At 57.4% G+C, this 20,854-nt stretch overlaps 1 protein-coding gene and 1 long non-coding RNA gene across 4 annotated transcripts in view; one reads left to right on the plus strand and one right to left on the minus strand.

Moving 5' to 3' along the window:
• The first annotated feature begins 224 nt into the window (after nucleotides 1-224).
• RPS6KA1 (ribosomal protein S6 kinase A1) overlaps nucleotides 225-20,854 on the plus strand; it is a 38,489-nt gene continuing 17,859 nt past the window's right edge. The window contains exons 1-8 of one of the 3 annotated variants that reach the window (XM_081817807.1): nucleotides 225-361; nucleotides 6,843-6,887; nucleotides 15,794-15,910; nucleotides 16,175-16,256; nucleotides 17,960-18,040; nucleotides 18,217-18,296; nucleotides 19,589-19,695; nucleotides 20,596-20,633. In XM_081817807.1, the coding sequence (XP_081673933.1) occupies nucleotides 299-361; nucleotides 6,843-6,887; nucleotides 15,794-15,910; nucleotides 16,175-16,256; nucleotides 17,960-18,040; nucleotides 18,217-18,296; nucleotides 19,589-19,695; nucleotides 20,596-20,633 (613 nt within the window). In that variant the 5' untranslated portion in view covers nucleotides 225-298. Of the gene's footprint in view, nucleotides 362-6,842; nucleotides 6,888-12,916; nucleotides 13,094-14,656; nucleotides 14,978-15,793; nucleotides 15,911-16,174; nucleotides 16,257-17,959; nucleotides 18,041-18,216; nucleotides 18,297-19,588; nucleotides 19,696-20,595; nucleotides 20,634-20,854 lie in introns of those variants that run through there. The other 2 variants (XM_081817808.1, XM_081817806.1) reach the window with 2 other exon arrangements.
• LOC145721210 (uncharacterized) lies at nucleotides 13,088-15,426 on the minus strand. The gene is made up of 3 exons (XR_014144750.1): nucleotides 15,312-15,426; nucleotides 14,460-14,592; nucleotides 13,088-13,659 (listed from the first exon to the last, which is right to left on the minus strand). It is a non-coding gene; the product is annotated as an uncharacterized LOC145721210 (long non-coding RNA).

The following is a 20,854-nucleotide window of genomic DNA, read 5'->3' on the forward strand; positions in this document are numbered from 1 at the left end:
CCCTCCCGCGCGCCGGGGGCGGGGGTCCGCTCCGGGAAAGCCGTGCCGCGGGGGCTGGGGCGGGGCTTAGGCGGTCCCGCCCCTCGCGCAGGTAGCCAATGGGCGCGGCGGCGCCGGGTGACGGAGGGAGCCGAAGTGCGAGTGCCGCGGCGGCAGCGGCGGCGGACGGCCCAGCCCGAGCGCGGGGGTCTCGCGTGGGGCGGGGAGGGCGCGGGGGCGCCAAGCCGGGGACCCCGGGACCCGGGAGGCGGCGCGGCACGGGCCGCCGGAGGAGAGCGGGCGGCCCGGCGGCGGCGCGATGCCGCTCGCCCAGCTCAAGGAGCCCTGGCCGCTCATGGAGCTGGTGCCGCTGGACCCGGAGGTGAGTGAGCGGGGCGGGGGACGGGCGCCGGCGGCCGGCGAGCCTGGGTCCCCACGGGGGCGGGGCGGCTCGCGGCGCCGCTGCAGCCTGGAGGGCGCCCTCGAGGGCGCGAGTGCACTCCGATCTCTTGCCCTTCTTCGGCTCCACCCCCCATGCCCCGGGTGTGTGTGTATGTGTGTGTGTGCGCGAGGGACAGTTCCGCCAAGCGCCCAGAACCCCCTTAGCCAGGAGAGGGGATCCCGCGGGGCCCTGAGATCTGGCCCTCCTCACCCCACACAACTAGGACCTGTACCGGGAGCTGTCGGAGCTTCCTCCATCAGCGCAGACGGGCAGGGCTGAGGTGCCAGGAGACAAGCGTCATGGGAACCCCACGTCTCCTTGATGCCTCCCAGCGCCCTACCCCGAGAGCTCCCCGCTTCTCCGCTGCTGACCCTAGCAGGGTTACCCCTCTTGACCCTTGGCAGTTGTGGAATATGGGGTGACACCACCTGTCTAGGGCTGAAACTCTTGGTTTTCTTTGCCCCAAGGCTAGGGCCAGAGGATACCTGTGTCCCCCACCCCAGGCTGTGGAGAAGACAGTGGGGAAAAGCCCTTAGACCTTGTGCAGATTATTCCCGGAGACAGGGAGGACCTTGGTGCCTGCCTTCTTTCTTGTGAGCCCTCCCAGAGGAAGGGCTGGGCCCCTGGGGCACTTAGCCTCTGTCACCCAGCCTCTCCCAGAAGCAGCTCCGGCCCTCCTCTGAAGATTCTGTGGTGCCAAGCCCTAGGATGCAGAAGGCCAGCTCTTCCTGTGCCCTTTGACACCCAGGGTCAAGGTCAAGGCCCTGAACCAGCAGATTAAGAAAACTTTCCCCTTGGCCTCATGCTGGGAAGGAGGCAGGTGAAACTCCATTTCCAGAGGGGATGTGGGGGGTATACTGGGAGGGTGTGAAGACCTCAGTGAGCCCGGGAGCCAAGGTGATTTTCTCCTGCCTTTGGTCCCTAGCCCCTGCCTAGCTCCCCTCCTCTGCCTCCTCTTACCTGGGGCAACCACCAAGTACCCTGCCTCTCAGGGCCACAGGTTGTGATTAGAGTGAGGACCCTAGGTCCCCAGCACCCAGGGTGTGCTACCCCTTTAAAGGGATGGTCATAGCTGACACTGGCTATTGGAGGGTGGGCGCGGCAGGATTAGGTAACCAACCTGAAGGTGCAATTTGGAGTAAATTGCTCTGGGATCCCTGCCATGGGGTTTTTACAAGCCCTGCATGACTCTCGGAGGTTCTCTCTCGCTGACTCACTCTCTGAGGTGAGGAACACTGCCCTCTGCAGTAGCCCCCCCTCAGAGGCCTGGGGCATAAGGGCCTGGTTGGGGGGGCGCTCAAAGGTGGATTCCTTTGCCCTGGCATGCCCCTGTGACTTAGGCCTCCCTAGAGGAAGGTAGGCTGGGAAGAACTTAACCCAGGGACTTACCTTGGGTTATACTCGTAGGAAGGGCAGACACCCAGGAGCTTGATTCCCAGTGCAGGGCACTACTTCCTGCTTCCCTTTGGGGAATCCTGGGGCAGGGGACTAGGTTTGAATAGGAAACTCAACTCAGGGGGCGCCTGGATGGCTCAGTTGGTTAAGCAACTGCCTTCGGCTCAGGTCATGATCCTGGAGTCCTGGGATCGAGTCCCACATCGGGCTCCCTGCTCAGCGGGGAGTCTGCTTCTCCCTCTGACCCTCCTCCCTCTCATGCTCTCTCTCTCTCATTCTCTCTCTCAAATAAATAAAATCTAAAAAAAAAAAAAAAGGAAACTCAACTCAGTTTTGAGTACAACTGCATCTGAGTTCCGTGCGAGGAGAAGATTAGTGTATTTCCTAGGACTGGGGACATTGTGATTTCTCAGAGCTTCAGCTTGGAAACACTGTGTGACCCTCAGCCGGCCCTTAGCCTCTCTGCACCTCTGTTCCTCCAGTGGCCAGTGCTGAGTCCTAGCTTAATGCTTCCTGGGCCTGAGAGGTGCAGGGCCCTGGGCAGTGCTGCCTTTTCTCCCCCTCCCCCACTCCATGGGCGTGCCAGGCGACTGGGTGTTATTGTTTGGGTAATAGGAGCCATGGGGCAGCCAGGGCGCCAGTTGGGCCGTTCTCAGTGGAGAACAGGGCCTTGCTGTTCTTAGCCCAGGTGATATGTAAGCGATATAGTAGCCTGACCCTCAGGTACAGGAGCTGTCACGGGCTCCTGGCCGGGAAGGAGGCAGGCAAGGGGCTGCTGGGGGCATTTGGCAGAGGCCTGGGACCTGGACAGCTCTGCCCTCCTCATGACGCTGCCGAAAATGGGCTGCTGGGAGGCAGGGCCTGGCCCAGGTGGCGGTGTGGGTGAGGATTCTGCCTGGGCCTTCCCTGGCCCTGCTGGAAGCAGGAACCTTCTCAGGGGGCCCAGCCCTGCCATGTACAGAGCTTCACTGTGTGCCCCCGGCCCTGCTTCACCACTGTTACCTCCTTAAAATAAAATAATTCTCCAAACAGCTTCTCAAAGTAGGCATTATTGGGGCGCCTGGCTGGCTCAGTCAGTAGAGCATGCGACTCTTGATCTCAGGGTTGTGAATATAAGCCCCATGTTAGGTGAGGAGCCTCTTTTTAAAAAAAAAAAAAGGGATTATTACCACCAGTTTCGGATGAAACAGCTGAACTCAGAGAGGAGAACTGGCGTATGAATTACTGTCAGAGTCAGGATGGGAGTCCAGATCTCCCACTGTCTTCCAACAAGTTGGGGGGGTAGGGCTCAAGGATGGGGAAGGGCTGGGATCAAACTGGCCCAGGTGGAAGGTACTCCAGGAGAGGCGGCTCCGGATGTTGGCCGAGTCTGCTTGTCCCACAGGGCCTCTGTCCAGCCTTTTCGAAGGGCCGGTGGTGCCAGCCAGCCCTGGCACCTGGCCCCCAGCCTCTAGCAGTGTGCAGGGCTGCCAGTGCTGGGCTCTGACCCCAGCTCCTGGGGCTGCTTCCTGCCCGTGGGGCACGTGCTGTCTTTGTCCATCTGCTGCCTGGCTTCTCCAGACGCTGCCCTGAGCCCTGCTTCTCAAGACAGAGCTGCTTGGGCGGGAAGGAAGAATGCCTTTTGGAATCCATCTCTGACCTCTGGGGATGGGGCACAGTGGTCTGGGGGCCCTAGGCAGCTGTCCTAGGAGCGGTGCTCTCTGAAGAAGAGTGGGGAGAGTGGGAGAGGCCAGAGGGCCCTTCCTGTACCAGACTTCTTATTTTATTTTAATTTTTTTTTAGAGATTTTATTTATTTGACAGAGAGAGAGACAGCGAGAGAGGGAACACAAGCAGGGGGAGTGGAAGAGGGAGAAGCAGGCTTCCCGCCGAGCAGGGGGCCTGATGTGGGACTCGATCCCAGGACCCTGGGATCATGACCTGAGCCGAAGGCAGACACTTAACGACTGAGCCACTCAGGCGCCCCTGTACCAGACTTTTTAGACAAGGTCTTTGACTTGGGATTCTGCAAGGTCAGCATCATTGTCCCCTTTCATTCATTCATTTATTCATTCATTCAGCAAATATTTATTGAGTACTTATCATGTGACAAGTACTATGCCAAGCAACAGTGCAGCTGTGAACAAGACAGACCTGGCCTCATGACACAGATGAGAAAACCGAGGGTCAGAGGAGTGATGTGACAGACCCAAGGTCAGAGCGAGTGGCCGGCAGAGCTGGGATTAGCGGCTCTGTCTTTGTGGCTGCAGAACTGTGTTCTTTCCACCTGCCTGTGCAGTCAGGCCAGAGGGGCACGTGGACCCTGTCTTCCCAGGACCCTGGCTCTAAGGGGGATGCTCGCCTGTGGTCTCTGTGCTCCCAGTCCTTTCTCCAGGGCTGTCCATCCCCTTCTAGAAACGTCGTGCATCAGCTCTTACAGGCAAAGGGTTTCATGAGGATGGTACCCAGGCCAGAGACCCTAGGACCGGAGGCAGCCAAACAAGACCTGTGGGGTCCCCTGAATCGTCCAGATATTATTGCTCAGTAAGCCCACACCTCTGGGTGCATCCGAGCCCTCCTCCCCTCCCTCACTGGGGATTTAGGCTTGCAGCCATGTGACTTTGGGTTATGGCCCCATGTCCATCACCTGCTGGCTGAGGGACCTCAGGTAAGTCCCTTAACTCCGAGCCTCGTCTGAAAAATAGGAGTCCTAGTAGCTGCTCTGGTCTTCTTGCTCTCTCTGCTGAGCTGAGCTTTCATGTGACCAACTATGTGCCCGACCCTGAGCTGGGTGCTAGGGAAATGGTGACGGACAAGCCATGGCTTCTTCCTAAGTTAACCTGTGGTTTGCTCGGTGCCGTTGGGGCCCAGAGGAGGGAGGAAAGGACTTGACGCTTTGTGAACAGAGGAGAGGACACTGGGAGTGAGTGCTGAAAGAAGGCCAGGCATTTGCCAAAGTGACAAGGCAGGAAGGGTTTTCTTGGTAGAAGGAGCCACCATACAGATGCTTGGGGATATGGAACAAGCTGGTCTGCCCAGGGTCCCAGGTCATTCGGTTAAAGCTCAAGAAGAAGACCCAGTAATAATAATGGCTATTGTTTGTGGACTGGTTCTGTGCTAGGGCTAGGTATTTATAGGCGCTATTTTGTTTGCTTCTTGTAGCCACCCAATGAGATACATTACTTTCATCTCCCATTTCACAGATGAGGAAACTGAAGCCCTGAGAAATGAAGTAACCTCAGGGACATGCAGTGGTAGAAGCCAGAATCTGAACCCAGAAGGTCAGGTTCTAGAACCCACATACTTAATCACCTGTGTTGGGCAGTTGGGGACTGAGCTGGGACTTTATTCTGCAGGCAGTGGAAGCCATGGCAGGGTTTGAGGCCTGGTCCATTGAAGGTTCTCAATCAGGAGTGCGTGAGCTAGAGAGTTGATTGCTCAATGCAAGGATCACAGTTGAGTTTGAAGAAGGATGGGGGTTTGGAATGAGGAGGGCAGGAAGGGGGACTGGTATGCAAGAAGGCCGTTATGACCATTTGAGGGAATTATAGCAAGAGTCTAGAATGCTGGGTGAACTCAATACATAAATGCATCATGGCCCCCACTCCCGACTCCCCGGCCCTGATCAACCCAGCCCTCTCCCCCAGGTTGCTGAGAGATGACAGAATGTATGTGTGTGTGCATGTGGAGGGGCCTGCAGAAAGCGGCCCCTGGGGATGATTAGGGGCATTAAAGGGGCTCAGGGGGCAGGATGTTCTGCAAGCAGCAGGGAGGAGCTGCTCCAGGGGCAGGGAGATTATGTAATGGGCAGAGCACAGCTGTGCCTGCTTCTGCCAGGCAAAGCCACAGCGGCCCTGTGGACCCAGCCCCTGGCTCCAAAGTCCTGACCTGCCCTAGGCTGGGTCTCGCTACCGGTGGGAGCCTCCAGCTGCCTCACCACACTCTTGCTGTGCCAGGAGGGGTGGGGACGGCTCCTTCCGTGCTTCCCCAGGCCTGGTTACTCACCTCCTATCACACAGGAAAGGGATGGGCTGGGGTTGGTATACCCCTGAGGGCGAAGTCCAGGGGCTGGAAGAAGCAGGACTGCCTAGAAATGGGCCCCAGTGGCCGCCTCTCTACAGGTAGTTCCCATGCTGAGGTGTGGGCTGCTCTTCAGCAGACCTTTTTTTGGGCACCTCCTGGGTGTCGGAGACCGGATTTTGAATCCCCACTTACCAGTCGTGTGACCTTAGGTGCCCCATCACTATGCTCCTCTGAACCTCAGTTTCTTCGTCTGCCAGATGGGGACAGGACCTACCTCCCAGGTCAGGAGGATTTAATGGTACCACAGGTGTGAGGCACCGAGCCCAGTGCCTGGCATGTGGCAGGGGCTTGGAAGAGAGCAGCTGTTAGCGCCAAGGCCTAATCTCTGTCCCCCCCTCTACTAGGAAGGGCAGGCCTCTGTGTACATAGTCCCTGCCGTGTGGCCAGTGGCGCAGGGAAGGAATGCAGGGGCGCAGTGTGGCGGCCGTGGTTCTGCCTGGCAGGGGCCGGGGAGGAGTCCCAGAATGGAGCAAGGACAGGGCAGCCACCAGTTCCAGGCTGGACACTTGCGCAAACTTGGTCTCCTTATATCCCTGCAGTAATTCTGGGAGGTGGGGTAACTAGCCCCATGTTACAGATCAGGAGACTGAGGCCTCTTTGCAGTTGGTTCTTTGGCACAGAGTCACAGTTTGTCTCCAGCAGAGCTGGGAGCCACACATGCCCTTTCCTTCTCTCTGGGAGGAGGTGACATATGAGCTCAGTCTTCAAAGACGAGGGGTTTGCTAGGCAGAGAGCGCGAGGGAGGGAGGAGTGGGACATGCTGGCGAGGGGCTGCTGTGGGAGGCCTGACACCTGCGCCCCCCAGGGAAAGTGGAGGTAGAGGGCCCTGGCCTACATGGCCTCCCTAGCTATCTGGGGGAAGCCTCATGGGGTGGGGGCAGGGGGCGTTCTGGTGGGTCTGTTTTTGCACTCTCCCACCCTGGAAAGTTCTGGTTAAATTCCCCAATCTCCCTTCTCTTTTCCAGAATGGACAGGCGTCAGGGGAAGAAGCTGGACTGCAGCCGTCCAAGGTGAGGACTAAGGCAAGCACCCTGAGCAGGGGACCGTTTGCATGGTTGTGGAGGAGGAGGGAGGCCCACCCCCCTCTCTGGTCCCACCAAATCCTCGAGGTGACCCTGTGCACAGAGATCACTTGCTCCAACTTTCCTATTTCTTTCTTTCTTTTTTAAGATTTTGTTTTATTTATTTATTTTTTAAAAATTTTATTTATTTATTTGAGAGAGAGAGAGATGTGCGCGCCGATGCGGGGCTCGATCACAGGACCCTGAGATCACAACCGGAGCCGAAGTCAGCCACTTAACTGACTGAGCCACCTGGGCGCCCCTAAAGATTTTTTTTTTTTTTTAAGATTTTTTTTTATTTATTTATTTGACAGAGAGAGAGAACAAGTAGGCAGAGAGGCAGGCAGAGGGAGAGGGAGAAGCAGGCTCCCCGCCGGGCAGGGAGCCCGATGCGGGGCTCGATCCCAGGACCCTGGGACCATGACCCGAGCCAAAGGCAGCGGCTTAACCGACTGAGCCACCCAGGCACCCCGCCCTTAAAGATTTTATTAAGTAATCTCACACCCAGTGTGGGGCTTGAACTTACATCCCTGAGATCAGGAGTCTCACACTCTACCCACTGAGCCAGCCAAGCGCCCCTCAACCTTCCTATTTCTCAGGTGAGGGGACTGAGGCCCAGAGAGGGTCAGGAGCAGAATCCAGGCTAGAACTCTGGCTCCTCCTCACCCAGGCCACTTCCTTGGTTTATTTCCCCATGGCAGCTGGGCTGGCTGTAAGGAAAGGGCCGAAGGGGTGATGGGAGAGGCTCAGGTCAGCTGGGCATGATGAGGGCCTAGAATCTTCTGGGTATATGGTGCTGGTACATGAAGGGAGGGCACCTGGTGGCCCCCCAAGTCTAACCATGGCCCAGTGCTCGGCATGTGGCACCCTGGCCGTTTCTCTGGGTTCCCACCTCCCAGCCCTGGGTGCTTCCCTCCCCCCTACTGTCTTTGCTTCCCCTGGGCGCCTCCCTTTAGCCCATCAGTCCCTGTTGCTGGTTTTGTGTGTGGACAAAAGCACCAGGGGCTGGGTGGCAGTTGCGTGACCTTGGGTGGATCCCTTGTTCCTTCTGGGCCTGGGCTTTCTCATCTCTCTGTTGGGAAAGAGCACACCCAGTTTTCAGGAGCTGTCAGGCCCCAGAGCTGCTGGCCGTGGGGGGCTCGGGAAGCTGCTGAGGAAGGACGGAGCGTGGGTTCTGACAGTAGGTGGCGGACCTGCGTTCACGTCCTGGCTCCACCCTCACTATTTGGCCAGAGGTGTTCTTGCTTTTGAGTCCCAGTTTCCTCATCTGTAAACTGGAGACAACGGTACCTGAGTCACGGGAGTGGTGGCAAGGACAGATGGGGTAGTAACTGCCTAGCGCACAGTGACTTGAGCACCAGCCGCGCGGGTACCCCAGTGTCTTGTTCCGCTTCCGTGCCCTCCAGGGGCCACACCCTCTAGATCTGGGTCAGCCTGGGCACCAGACTTGCCATAAGCTTGACCTTTAAAATAGACCTGGGGGGCGCCTGGGTGGCTCAGTTGGTTAAGCGACTGCCTTCGGCTCAGGTCATGATCCTGGAGTCCCGGGATCGAGTCCCGCATCGGGCTCCCTGCTCAGCGGGGAGTCTGCTTCTCCCTCTGGCCCTCCCCTCTCTCATGCTCTCTGTATCTCATTCTCTCTCTCAAATAAATAAATAAAATCTTTAAAAAAAATAAATAAATAAATAAAAAAATAAATAAAATAGACCTGGGACTGGTCCCGATGTTTGCCTTGTCTCAGCCTCCTAAGAGAAGGGAGCTGAGCTGCCTGGGGTAGGGCAAGGTGAGATAAGTAGGCTCCTACCCCTCCTCTGCTGGTTACTGTGGCCACCGTGGCCAACAGCGGCCAGACCAAGTGGCAGAGACCGGGTCCCTTGTCTGGAGAATCTCCTTCCACAAAGTAGCTGCTTCTAGTTGCCTCGTCACAAAATGAAGGGATTCTAGGAACAGCCAGGATGTTCAGATCTTGGGGCTCAAGTTCTGGGGGTTGCAGAGGAGCTTGCAGCTTTGGGGGGGCAGGTGGTAAGCTACCTCAGGAGCTAGAGGGGCTTGTTGGGAGAGGGCAGGCGCTTACTCGGGTGGGTAACCTACATTTGATCTCAAGCCTATGACCCCTGCTCTCGAGCAGAAGACCCTGGGATGGGAAGGGAGACAAGGCTGGAGATGGATGGGCAAGGAGAGCCTTGAGTGCCACGTTAAGGAAGAGAAAGAGCTTAACCCATACCTGGCACCACCCCGGGAGCTTTGCATTTAGTTTTCACAACACCCCTGATGTAGAGATTGTTACTATTCCCATTTTACAGATGAGAAAATTGAGGCCCAAAGTCACATAGCTGGTGAGCAGTGGAGTCAGGTCTTGCTTGACCACAGAGCCCATACTTCTCCCAGCCCAGAGAACACTGCATGCTGAAGAGGGAGAGTATTGAGTCCCTGTGACTCTGGGTTCCACCATTTCTAGACACCTGCTCATCTGTCTTTTCTGTTGCCCCCAGAACCTCACAGTATCTCCAGGGCCTACTTCTGGGCTTGGCACACCAGGGGGCGCTCAGCCTGTGGTCAGGCCCTCATCACTTTGTGTGGTGGAAGGAGCTGGGAGCAGGCCAGTTTCTCCTTTGCTTCATCAGACAGATGTTCGGTGCACCATGCTGGAGCGCTGGGAGGCCCTAAAATGAAGTCAGTACCCCCAGCCTCAGGTTGCTCTTAGGCGGGGGAGACAGGCAAGCTGTGTGGTGGTGGGTGCTGTGATGGTGGGGAGCATGACTGTGGGCACAGAGAATCTCCATTCTGCGCCAGGCCCCATATCAGGCAGAGAAATGTACCCCTTTCCTGGTGCCCACATTTCTCCCAGTGAGATGGTAAGAGGAGCATGTCCTGGGGAACCAGCCAGGGGCACCTGCGCTTGGGGCTGAGCAGGGGCCGGATGGATGGTTACGGTTCTGTGTGGCAGGGGAGTAAGGCTGCAGGCCACCTTCCCCGCAGAACTGGCATTTGGCTGGGCCTCCGAAGGCAGGATTTGGCAGCTCCAGAGAGAAGTGGGCCTTCCAGGTGGAGAAGAGGCGGAGGGGGGGCCCCTTGGGAGTCAGGCATTCTGAGTTTAGGACCCTGCCCCTTTCTCATTTGCTGTAGGACTTGGGCGGGTACTGTACTGCTCTGAGGTTTAGATGCTTTTCCTATAGAAAAACAGGGTCCACCCCTCAGGGCCACCCGGAGGAGGAGTGTGATATGTATAAATTAAACAGTCCCACAAAGTTTGCTGTGTTCTGTTTTGTTGTTGTTGTTTTTTTAAGGATTTTATTTTTAAGTCATCTCTACACCCAGTGGGGAGCTCGAACTCACAACCTCCGAGACCAAGAGTCGCCTGCTCCACCGACTGAGCCAGCCGGGCGCCCCCAAAGTGTGGTGTTTAATGTTTGCTTACTTTATTCATTTTAGGCCGAAAGGGGGATTTGGGGTTTAGCAGCCATAGCCCGGACAGCAGTCCAGGGCAAGAGCTTCCCAGATCCCTTTGGCACCCTGGCACGCCTGGGGTCCTCAGGCGGACTGGGGCTCTGCTTGCCCTCCCTCCCTCCATGAGGGTGGACTGGGCACCGCCGGCCCCCTCCCCTGGCTATCTCCGGAGCTGGACCCCTTTGAAGCGCCTGCAGGTCTATTTTGAGAGCTGGGCGTCTCCCCCCTCCCCTCCTCTCTTCCTGTTTATGAAACCCTGATCCATCCCGGATCCCTCCTGCTCCTCTGGCTGGAGCACAAGCAGGATGTGACTGCGGACTTCGGGGAGCCTAGGAAGCCTCAGGTGTTGGGGGGGAACTTCCGTTGGACTGGCCGGGGTAGGCTAGCCTACCCTCCCAGGCCCCGGGACCATGCGGCTGGGCTGTGTCCCCTCAGCCTGCCCAGAGGAGACTGCAGCAGTAAGACTGCCCACCCAATCCAGGGAGGAGTCCTGTTTACAACATCCCGTTGTCTCTGTGGCCCGTTGTACTTGTAGCAACAACCTTCCAAGGGTGGAATATTTAGTTGTGAGCTCTGTTTTACAGAGGGGGAAACTGAGGCTCAGGCGGGGAGGGAAATTTGTTTGGGAGCGCTCAGCTAGTGAGTGGACGGTTCTTAACTTCCTACCCTGCACTCCTGGCCTCAGCCTCTTCTTCATGCAGGTCTCTCTCTGCATAGAGTGTCTTTCTTTTCCTCCTTTCTGCCTGGCCAACTCCTGTTCATCCTCAGGGTTTAGCTGGACTGCACCCTCTCTGGAAGGTCCTTTGGGACCTCACCCCGGGCAGATAGTTCCTGCCTCTGGGCACCCATAATACGCGATTGTAGATTTGTAGCCACTTGTGTTTTGTCATCATGTATTTTCAGGAGCTGCCTGAGAACAAGGCCTGAGTCTTAACATGTGCGCCTCCTAGTGTCAGGCTCGGGGCTTGGGGACAGAGCAGGGGGCCGGTAGCTGTGACGGATGTCCAAAGGGGAAACGGGCTTGCATGGAGGGCGATAATGAAACGCTTGAGTGTAGGCTTTGGAAGCAAACACTCTTTGATTTTGCTCTGAGCTGTCCCCCTTTCTAGCCATGTGGCCTTGGGCAAGTCACTTTCTGTCCGAGTCTGGTTTTCGTGTTTCTGAAGTGCAGGATCTCTCTCGAAGCTAAGACACAGGGCCTGGCAGAAGCCACACCAGTGGAGGTTGAAGGAAAGAACGGCCTTGTGCAATACATGCTGTGTTTATTAGGGGCACAGTTCTGGTTGTCACTCATGGCCCAGTCCTGGCCTAGTGCAGCAGGGACGTCTGGGACCTCTCCTCACCTGCCCCATCAGGAGCGATCTGTCCCACCGGAAGGGGCAGGCCCGGGAGGCCCTGCAAATACTGCCAACTGGGGAAGGGGCTGTTGGTGTCTGTTACCGCGGGGATTGGCAGCTGGGTTTGGGCTGCAGCTGGTGGAAGGACCCTAGGGACCAGGGATCAGGCTGGGGGGCTCTGGGGTTCTCTCCCAGCTGCCCTGTGGGGGGAAGTAAGTAAGAGGAAGTATATGGTGGGGAATGGGGCAGGGACCAAGGGCTGTGGTCTGGTGGCTGTCCTCCCCCGCTCCAGCCACCAGAGGCCTCATAGTCCCAGCACAGACCATCCAGCAAAGGCAGGTCTGAGACCGGTTCCTTCCTGTTGCCCCTTCTTGCACCCTGCTAGCCACAGAGTCTTCCTTTGCTTTGGGATTTGAGGATTGGTGGGGGGCCCCACTGGCTCCGGAACGGAGAGCTTTGGGGCTCCCCGGGCTGTCCCGGCCTCCACAGCCCTGCCTGCAGGAGCTGGGTGCAGCGAGCGGTCTAAGGCGGCCCCTTTCACAACCGCCAGCAGGCCCTCACCAGACTGTTGCTGGAGGCCCTCTGAGGGCTGGAAGGGGAAGTCCGTGTGTACGTGGGGGTGTGTGTTTCCACATGTCTGTGGAAATGGTTTCCGATCATCGGCCTGTGTGTACTTGTGGGCGTGCCAGTTCCTGTGGGCCTACTGGTGGGACTGATGCGGCCAGGCCACGTGGAAGGGGGCTGGGCCTGGTCAGCCCCTGCTCCACCGCTACCTTCTCCTCCTCTCACACTTCTGTGAGGTCCTTGCTAGGCCCTGTGGCTCCCTTGCCCATCCCAGGCGGGGCCGGCTGCGGGGTGCCTGCTCAGAGGGTTGCCATTTTGGGTGGGCCCAGCCATAGGAAGGTCACTTGCCAGGGAAGGAGCTTCTGTGCCCTGGCCTGGGGCACTCAGAGACCGGCCTTGCTGACGTCTGCCCCGCACTCCCTCAAGGAGATGTTGGCAGGTGCTGGGATGCCCCATGTGTCATTGCCTTGTTATCTTGTGACTTTTGTCTGTCTTCTAGTCTCCCCTCCTTAGGATCAGAGGAGATGAGGAGGGCTGTATCCCCGGGCCCCCCTGCGGAGTGACGGGTGTGGGGTCTACAGTGTCCCCTCCTCGGCAGGGGAGCCTGACCCATCTTCTGTCCCTCCTCCCTGCAGAGGGGGAAGTGAGAAGGAGGGGGTCAGGGACCCTGCCTTCTGGCCCGGGAAGGCTGAAAAAGCAGAAGTAGAGGAGTAACGGGGCCCTTTGGCCACCAGCTTGAGCCCCACCATGCAGACCCCGGCAGATTTCCCCAGGGGTGAGAGAGACTCACTCCCCTGTCCCAGAAAGGTGAGCAGAGGGTTGGTCTGCCTCCAGCAATATCTGTCACCATGGCCCTGGGCAAGGAATGGGTTTGGGAGTGGCTCTGTCCCCTGGGGTTTCTGGGTGACTGCTTCTGCCCCCAGGGAGTGTTCTCAGAGGCAGGCGAGCGGAGTCTAAAACCTCAGGGCGGGGGTGGGTGAGGGTTGCTGTGTGGCCTTGGTTCACTTCAGCCCCTCTCTGAGCCAGGATTTCTGCCTGTCCCGCCCAGGGTTATACTCAGGGGCCTGCAGAGCCTGCAACTTCTGATGGTTGCAGATTTTGTGGCTGTTCAAGGTCCCCTGAAGATAGGGCTGTGTCTGTCAGGTCCTAGACCTAGAATGGGAAGTCCCTGCGCTGATCCCAGTATTGAGGGAGGGAGTGAGGCGGGGCAGGGCTCTGGCTGACTTACCTGCTCACCCTTTCCTGGCACTGGAGGCCTGCTGACCCCAAGCCAGGCAGTAACTAGGGGAAGGATTTGAGTGTAGGCCGGCTCTGCCGCTGGTCCACTTTCAGCCTGAGTGAGTCACTGGCCTCTGGGCCTCGGTTTCCTGTATCTGCAATGGGGATAACAGATTTGGGAAATTTGGATCAGAGTCAAAGCCATCAGATTGCATTCAGGAGATGTTCCTCTCAGCCCACTGTCTTGGTCCTGGGCCTTCTGCAGGCCCTGGCAGGGATGAAACCTCAGAGGTGTGCCTGCCACAAATACCGGACTCTTCCCCCAGATGCGGGGTGTTTGCAGGTGATGTCCCCTCACCTCTTCCCCCAGCCCCTGGCAGGCCAGCAAGAACCCGGAGCTCTGCCCTTGAGTCCTGGGTCTGGCTTTCTGTGTGTCGGGCCCGGGTCTCTGTCAGTCTCCTTGGGCCTCACTGACTGGCTTTCTCTTTCTGCGGCCCATCTGCCTCTCTTGTCGGGTTCCTGTCTCTGTCTCCACCTGATGAGTGCCTGTCCTCACTTGTTGGGTACATGTCACATGTTGGGTGCCTGTTGGGTTGTGTCCCCTTCTGTCTCTCCCTGGTTGAGTATGTGTCCCCATCTGTCTCCACCTGTTGGATGCCAGCCCCCATCTGCTTCTGCCTGTTGGGTCCCCGTCTGTCTCTGCTTGTTGAGTTCATGTCCCCTTCTGTTGCTGCCTGTTGGATATATGTCCCGTGCACCTCTGCCTGTTAGGTATGGGTCCCCTCCTGCCTCTGCTTTGTTGGGTACATGTCCCCATCTGTCTCTGCTTGTTGGGTGTGTGTTCTTCCTAGCTCCCCTTGCTGGGTGTGGAGCTCCCCTAGCTCCATCCCTGCCTGGTGGGCCTGTGTACTCTCCCACCTCTGCCTGATAGATGCCCACCTTCATCTGTCTTTACCTGTGGATGCCTGCCTCTGCCTGTTGGGTGTCCCTCTTTATCCGCCTCTACACGTTAGACGCCTGTCTTTGCCCGTTGGGTACCTGTTGCCCCTCAGCAGCTGCGTTGGCGTAGGGCTTTCCCTTTGCAGGCCCTGGGGGAGGATGAGGGGGGAAAGGGCCAGAGGGCAGCCCTCAGGCAATGGGGAGGGGGGGAAGAGAGGAAGGGAACGTGGTAAGATTGTAGGCCTGGAGCTGGGAAACCACAGGCCCCGAGTGATTGGCGGCCCTGAGCTGGGCCCAGCCCCCGCCCTCACCCTGCACATCCGCCTTGGGCTCGGCCACCTCCGAGGCAGCCCCGGACGCTGCGTGCTCCTGCCATGGTGCCTCGGCCCTGCCGGCCGAATGGAGCAGGATCCCAAGCCGCCCCGCCTGCGGCTCTGGGCCCTGCTCCCCTGGCTACCCAGGAAGCAGCGGCCCAGGACCAGCCAGACCTCTCTGCCTGCCCCTGGCCCTGGCTCTGGCCCCAGGCGGGACTCGGTGAGTGTGCCCAGATGTCTTCTCCTGGCCTGGCTGTGGCCCTTGGAGCAGGTGCCTGGGCAGCGAACTTGGCCTCGGTTGGCTCTCAGCTGTCCTGGCCCCGACCTGGGCCTGCCGGACGACTGGACCCTGCCCAGACTTGCTTCCTGGGGAAGTGGGGAGGCGCTTCAGGGCTCCAGGGCAATAGCAGCCGATTGGAGGGAGGACAGAAGGGTCCCAGAACAGCTAGGGCCTGGCAAGGGGCTTTTGGGGTAGACTCCTATGAAGGAAGTTTCAAAGGGTGGATCATGGAGTCTCTGGCCTTAGCTCCTGTCCACCCCAGACTGGCACTTACCGGGTTGGTGGGGGTAGTCTCTGCTGACTCTTGGGTCCCTGTGCATCTGAGCCCTGCCCTTTTGGCCAGAAGAATCCTATCATCCACTCTGACCAGGAACAAAAGCCTGGCTCTGCCTCCCCGGTATGAGAACAAACTCTACTTCCTATTGTGGCAAAACGAAAACCTTTGCAGTGGGGGGAGGGGAGTCCCACAGGCAGGACCTGCGCCGGGCCTGGGCATCCCTTTGGGCCTCACTGGGCCAGAAGAGCAGGAGCAGTGGGAGCCGTGCCTCACCTGACTCGGCACCTTGGTAGTTTGACCCTCCCTGGCCCTTAAGGCCCTCTTGGGATTGATGAACCAGGAGGCTGGCCCCATCAGTGTAGCTGTCTGGTGTGGCCAGCAGGGCCCTGTCTCCAGGGGGAGTGGGCTTGGCTGGGGACCATGTCTCCTGCCGGCCTGGATGGGCCCCACCATGCTCACCAGCTCTGTCCCTCCATCAGGATGAGGGCGTCCTCAAGGAGATCTCCATCACGCACCACGTCAAGGCTGGCTCTGAGAAGGCCGACCCATCCCATTTTGAGCTGCTCAAGGTTCTGGGCCAGGGATCCTTTGGCAAAGTGAGTCCTGAGCCCACAGCTGGGAGGGCAGCACTGGTCGTGTCAGAGGTGGGGGTGAAGGGTCACCTTGGGGTTCAGGATCCGAGGGCAAGGGTTGGTGGGTCTGAGGGGAGGACAGGAGGTCACCTTGGTACCCAGGGAGGGCAAAAGGTCAACCTTGGGCTCAGGGAAGTTAGAGGTCAGCCTGGGACCTGGAGGATGGGAGCGAACAGGCTCGGCCCCCTCCGCAGCTTCTCCTCTGCCATTTCCCCATTGCCTTCTCAGGTCTTCCTCGTGCGGAAGGTCACCCGACCTGATAGTGGGCACCTGTATGCCATGAAGGTACTAAAGAAGGCAACGCTGAAAGGTGAGTGAAGGTCACCTCCCCGTGCAGAGCCCAGGCTGGGCACAGGATTGAGGGAGACAGCCCGGTTCTCCAGAGTGTTGGGTCTGATGGAGGAGCACCTGGTCTGAAGGTAGAGAAACAGGCCTGTCCTTAGCCTCCCCCTTCACCCCTCCTACCTCATGGCAGAGACAGGGTCCATTTCAAAGAAAAGACTTCTGGGGATTAACCTCAGCTTTCCCCTCTTCCCCCAAGCCAAGCACCAATTACCATAGCTGAAGGTGAATGTCTGGAAGGAAGGCAAGGGGTGAGTGCAGGGTGCTTGTGGCAGGGGCCTTCTCATGCCTGATATTGAGGTTAGTTGGGCAGAGTTGCTTCACGGTGCTTGGAGAGTCTGAGGGAGACCCTCTCAGCGTGGAGAAAGGTGTGAGGAAAGGGGCAGGGAGTCCAGGGAGGCACCTAGGGAGGGTAGGAGAGGGGGAGTGGAGGCAGGGCCCCAGAGATGGATCGCAGGGAGGTTCAGAAGGGAGCCCAAGGCCAGGTCTAGAATTCCCAGGCTCACAAAGGGCATGACAGTGGTTGGTAGTGGACTTTGGGCTGGGCAGTGGCCCTTGGAGCAGTCTGGGAACCAGTGCAGCCACTGACCAGGGGGAGTGGGCCCTGGCTGTGGCGAGGCGGGGAGGATCAGAAGTGTCGGCCTTGCAGACTTCAGGGGTCCTGTGGCCCATGAAGGGTTGTTTGTGGGGTGCTGTAGCTTTGATGCCCTCAGGCCAACCTGGTAGGGGCAGAAGTCATTCCCCAGGAGGGATGATGGGAGCCATGGAGGGGGAGGATGGAGGACTTCGGCACTGCTGTGAAGGTCTCCCAGGCCAGGGCAGCAGTGGCCGAGCCACGCCTGCCGTGTGGAGCAGCTGGGGCTGTGAGCGGGGAGCCCACAGAGGGTGGGCTCACGTACGGAGGGGCCGCTTGAGCTGTGCCTTGAAGGAGGAGTTAGGAGTTCTCTAGGAAGGAGAAGCTGTTTGCCTGAGCAGAAGTGTAAAAATGTAAGGTATATTCGGGAAACAGTGGCTGGAATAGTCCAACTCCAGCATGGTCCATGCCGCATCTGGTGAGGGAAAAGAAAAAATTAACAGAGAGGGTGAAAAGTACTCTGAAGGGGCAAGCACGAGCACTGTCGGAGAGAGGGTCCTAATTCAGCTTAGCAGTTTAAGGAAGACTTCCTGGAGGAGGTGAGGCCTGAGCTGAGTCAAAGAAGAACCTGCTGGTGATCAGAATGCCTAGGGACTTTTATTCTTAAAAAAAAAAAAAAAGGATGTGAGGGTGGCCGCTTAGACCCATGAGTCTGAATTTTAGGCCTAGGGAAAGAATCTGCCTAACTAGCTCCCAGGTGACTATACTCTCCATCCCCCAGACCGGCATTAGGGATTTTTGTGCCAGGTGGGGAGGGGGCTGGTAAAAGCATTCCGGGGGAGCCTCGGGGGACAAAAGCTAAGGTTACGCAGAGGACAGAACAGGTTGCTCAGACGGACTGGATTGAATGGCCTTTGATGGGGCACAGCAGGAGATGGGGCTCGAGGGATGGGCAGGGCACCTAGGGCCCAGCCCTGGGCACAGCCATGAGGTGTGAGGAACTCTTGGAAAAGAGAGCAGCCCTTCTTAGCCAGGACTTGGGGATGACCGTTTTGGGGGGGCTAGATTCTCCGTGACTGCCTTTCTCTTCTGGCCAGTGCGTGACCGCGTTCGGACCAAGATGGAGAGAGACATCCTAGCTGATGTAAACCACCCGTTTGTGGTGAAGCTGCACTATGGTGAGACCACAGACCCTACTTGAGTTCCCACTCTGCCTGCCAGGCTTTGCCCTGCCGGTGGGCTGCTGCCTTCCCCCTATGTTGCCCCCACCCCCAGCAGGCCAAGGGAGCTTAGGGTAGAGGGGCAGGGCCCAGGGCCCAGCTGGCTCCACCATTGCCTTTTCCCCTCTCCCCAGCCTTCCAGACTGAGGGAAAGCTCTATCTTATTCTGGACTTCCTGCGTGGCGGGGACCTCTTCACACGGCTCTCTAAAGAGGTGAGCTGACACCCCACTGCCATAGGACCCCGGGATGGAGCTGGAGAGACAACGAGGCCTCTCATCCCAGAGCTCTGTGAAGAACGTGACCAGTGTGGCTTGGACCTGGGACCACCCAGGCCTGCCTAGCAGACCCTGACCTAGGAACCCACCCTGGGACAGAGTGTACACCCTGGCCAAGCCTCAGAGTTTCTCCCAGGATGGGTGAGGAGGATCAGGGCCTGCGTCTGACGCCACCCTGATTCCCAGGAGCTAAGGGGTCTTTCACCTCTCCACCTCCATTCTTCCAAGGCTGCCCCGGGCAAAGCTTTGAGGATGGGAAGAAGCGCAAATCCTCCCAGAAATCTGGATATTTTAACATTATGTCCTATGTGTTAACCAAAAGGATTTTTTTTTTAAGATTTTATTTATTTATTTGAGAGAGAGAGAGAGCAAGCATGAGTGGGAGGGACAGAGGCTGAGGGAGAGGGAGAAGCAGACTCCCCACTGATCAGGGAGCCTGACGTGGGGCTTAATCCCAGGACCCCGAGACCACGAGCCCAGCTGAAGGCAGACACCCGACTGACTGAGCCACCCAGACGCCCCTAACCAAAAGGATTTTAACTGACGTAAAAGAATTTGAGCCAGATATAAAAATGGGACCATTAATACAAGTCAACCTTCAGAAGAGAAACAAACTTTAAAAAAAATTTTTAAATGTTATTTTAATGTTTGAATAGGTAATACGTTTACATGATTGAAAAGAAAAATCTCATTGAGAAGTCTTCCTCCCACCCCAGTCCCTCTACCCCCCATAGGTAAACATTTTTATTGATTTCTTGTTTAAGCACCCCATGTTTCTTTAGTAATACAAACCATTCTGATACATGTTCTGAATTCCAACCCCCATTTTCTTACAGAAAAAGCACTACCCTGTATATACCGTTCTGTATCTTGCCTTGCTCAAGACAGTGTATCTTAGAGATCGATCCATATCAGCACATGGAGAGATTCCTTGTGTGTTTAGGGCTACATAGCACTCCATCATGCCGGGGAGTTCATTTCAGTCTTCCGCTCAACCCTTGGGCTCTTTGCAACCCTTTTGCTATTTCCAAACAATGCCACGATGAGTGACTTGTATGTTAGTCATTTCATACTCAACCCCCTTTATAAGGAGAAGAGAGTATGGCCTGGGGGTGTCTAAGGGTCCTCCCCAGGGTGGGCCCTGAGGACCAGGAAGCTGCTGATTGCCCAGTGCCCTAGCTCCTGACGAAGAGGCGCTCCCAGCTGACGCCCCCTCCCGCCTGTCGTAGGTGATGTTCACAGAGGAGGATGTGAAGTTTTACCTGGCTGAGCTGGCTTTGGGCCTGGACCACCTGCACAGCCTGGGCATCATTTACAGAGACCTCAAGCCTGAAAAGTGAGTGAAGCCCACGCTCCATACCAGCCTCCCTAGGGAGTGCAGAGGCAGGCCCTGGGATCTCTCCTGAGGGGTGGGTGTGACTCTCCCCAACAAAATCTCCCTCTCTATGGCTGCCCCATGAATAGGTGGTTGGAGTGGGGTGGTGGTGCCAGCAGGCCCACCTTGGGGGGCTGCCTAATCACCATTCTGCCGTTGACGGGGCTGAGGCTCCTCCGTGCAGGTGATTGCCTACATTTTTTGCTAATCCAGTGTGATGTCTGAGATGCCATCACTAAAAGTCATTCCTTGATATGGTCCTCTCTAGAATTTTCCTTAATAGCTAAAATATCCTCAAATGGTAACTTGGGGGAGCCCAGGGGAACAGGTGCTGGGCTGGAAAGAGATCTGGCTTTTGAGTTAGGCAGACCTGAATTCAAATCTTATCTCCACCACCTGTTAGTTCTGTGACCGTGTGGAGTTACTTAACTTCCCTGAGCTTTAGTTTCCCCATTGGTTGTTTTATTTTATTTATTTGACAGAGAGAGACACAACGACAGAGGGAACACAAGCAGGGGGAGTGGGAGAGGGAGAAGCAGGCTTCCCGCGGAGCGGGGAGCCCGATGCGGGGCTCGATCCCAGGACCCTGGGATCATGACCTGAGCGGAAGGCAGACGCTTAACGACTGAGCCACCCAGGTGTCCCTAGTTTCCCCATTGTTAAAATAGGGCCATAATAGTCCCTACCTCAGCCCGTTGTTTCAAGGATTAGCAAAGAAGGCAGGCAACATGTCTGCATGGCAGCACCCGTCTACTCCACCTGCCTCTCATCAGATGGATCTGGGTGGATCACCTTCTCTGGGCCAGGCCCAGCCCCCCCCCAACCCCCATGGTGTCACCAGAACCCATCTCTCCATTACAGCATCCTTCTGGATGAGGAGGGCCACATCAAACTCACTGGTGAGTAGAGGGCCCCTGTTCCCCCCGACCACCACCATCAAGTCCCAGGGGAGGGCAGGATGGGCTCTTGATAGGCCTGGGCTGAGTGCCAGGAGATCCGTTCTACCTGAGAGGCTGTGCCAGGCACTTGGAAGTGGTCAAAAGTCCAGGCCCTAGACTTGGGATGGCCTGGGTGTGAACCCTAGCTCCCCACTAGGTAACCTTGAGCAAGTCACCTAACC

The sequence above is a fragment of the Leptonychotes weddellii genome, chromosome 4 (genome assembly GCF_054177405.1).
Source record: "Leptonychotes weddellii isolate Sample4059 chromosome 4, ASM5417740v2, whole genome shotgun sequence".
Taxonomy (NCBI): Eukaryota; Metazoa; Chordata; class Mammalia; order Carnivora; family Phocidae; genus Leptonychotes; species Leptonychotes weddellii.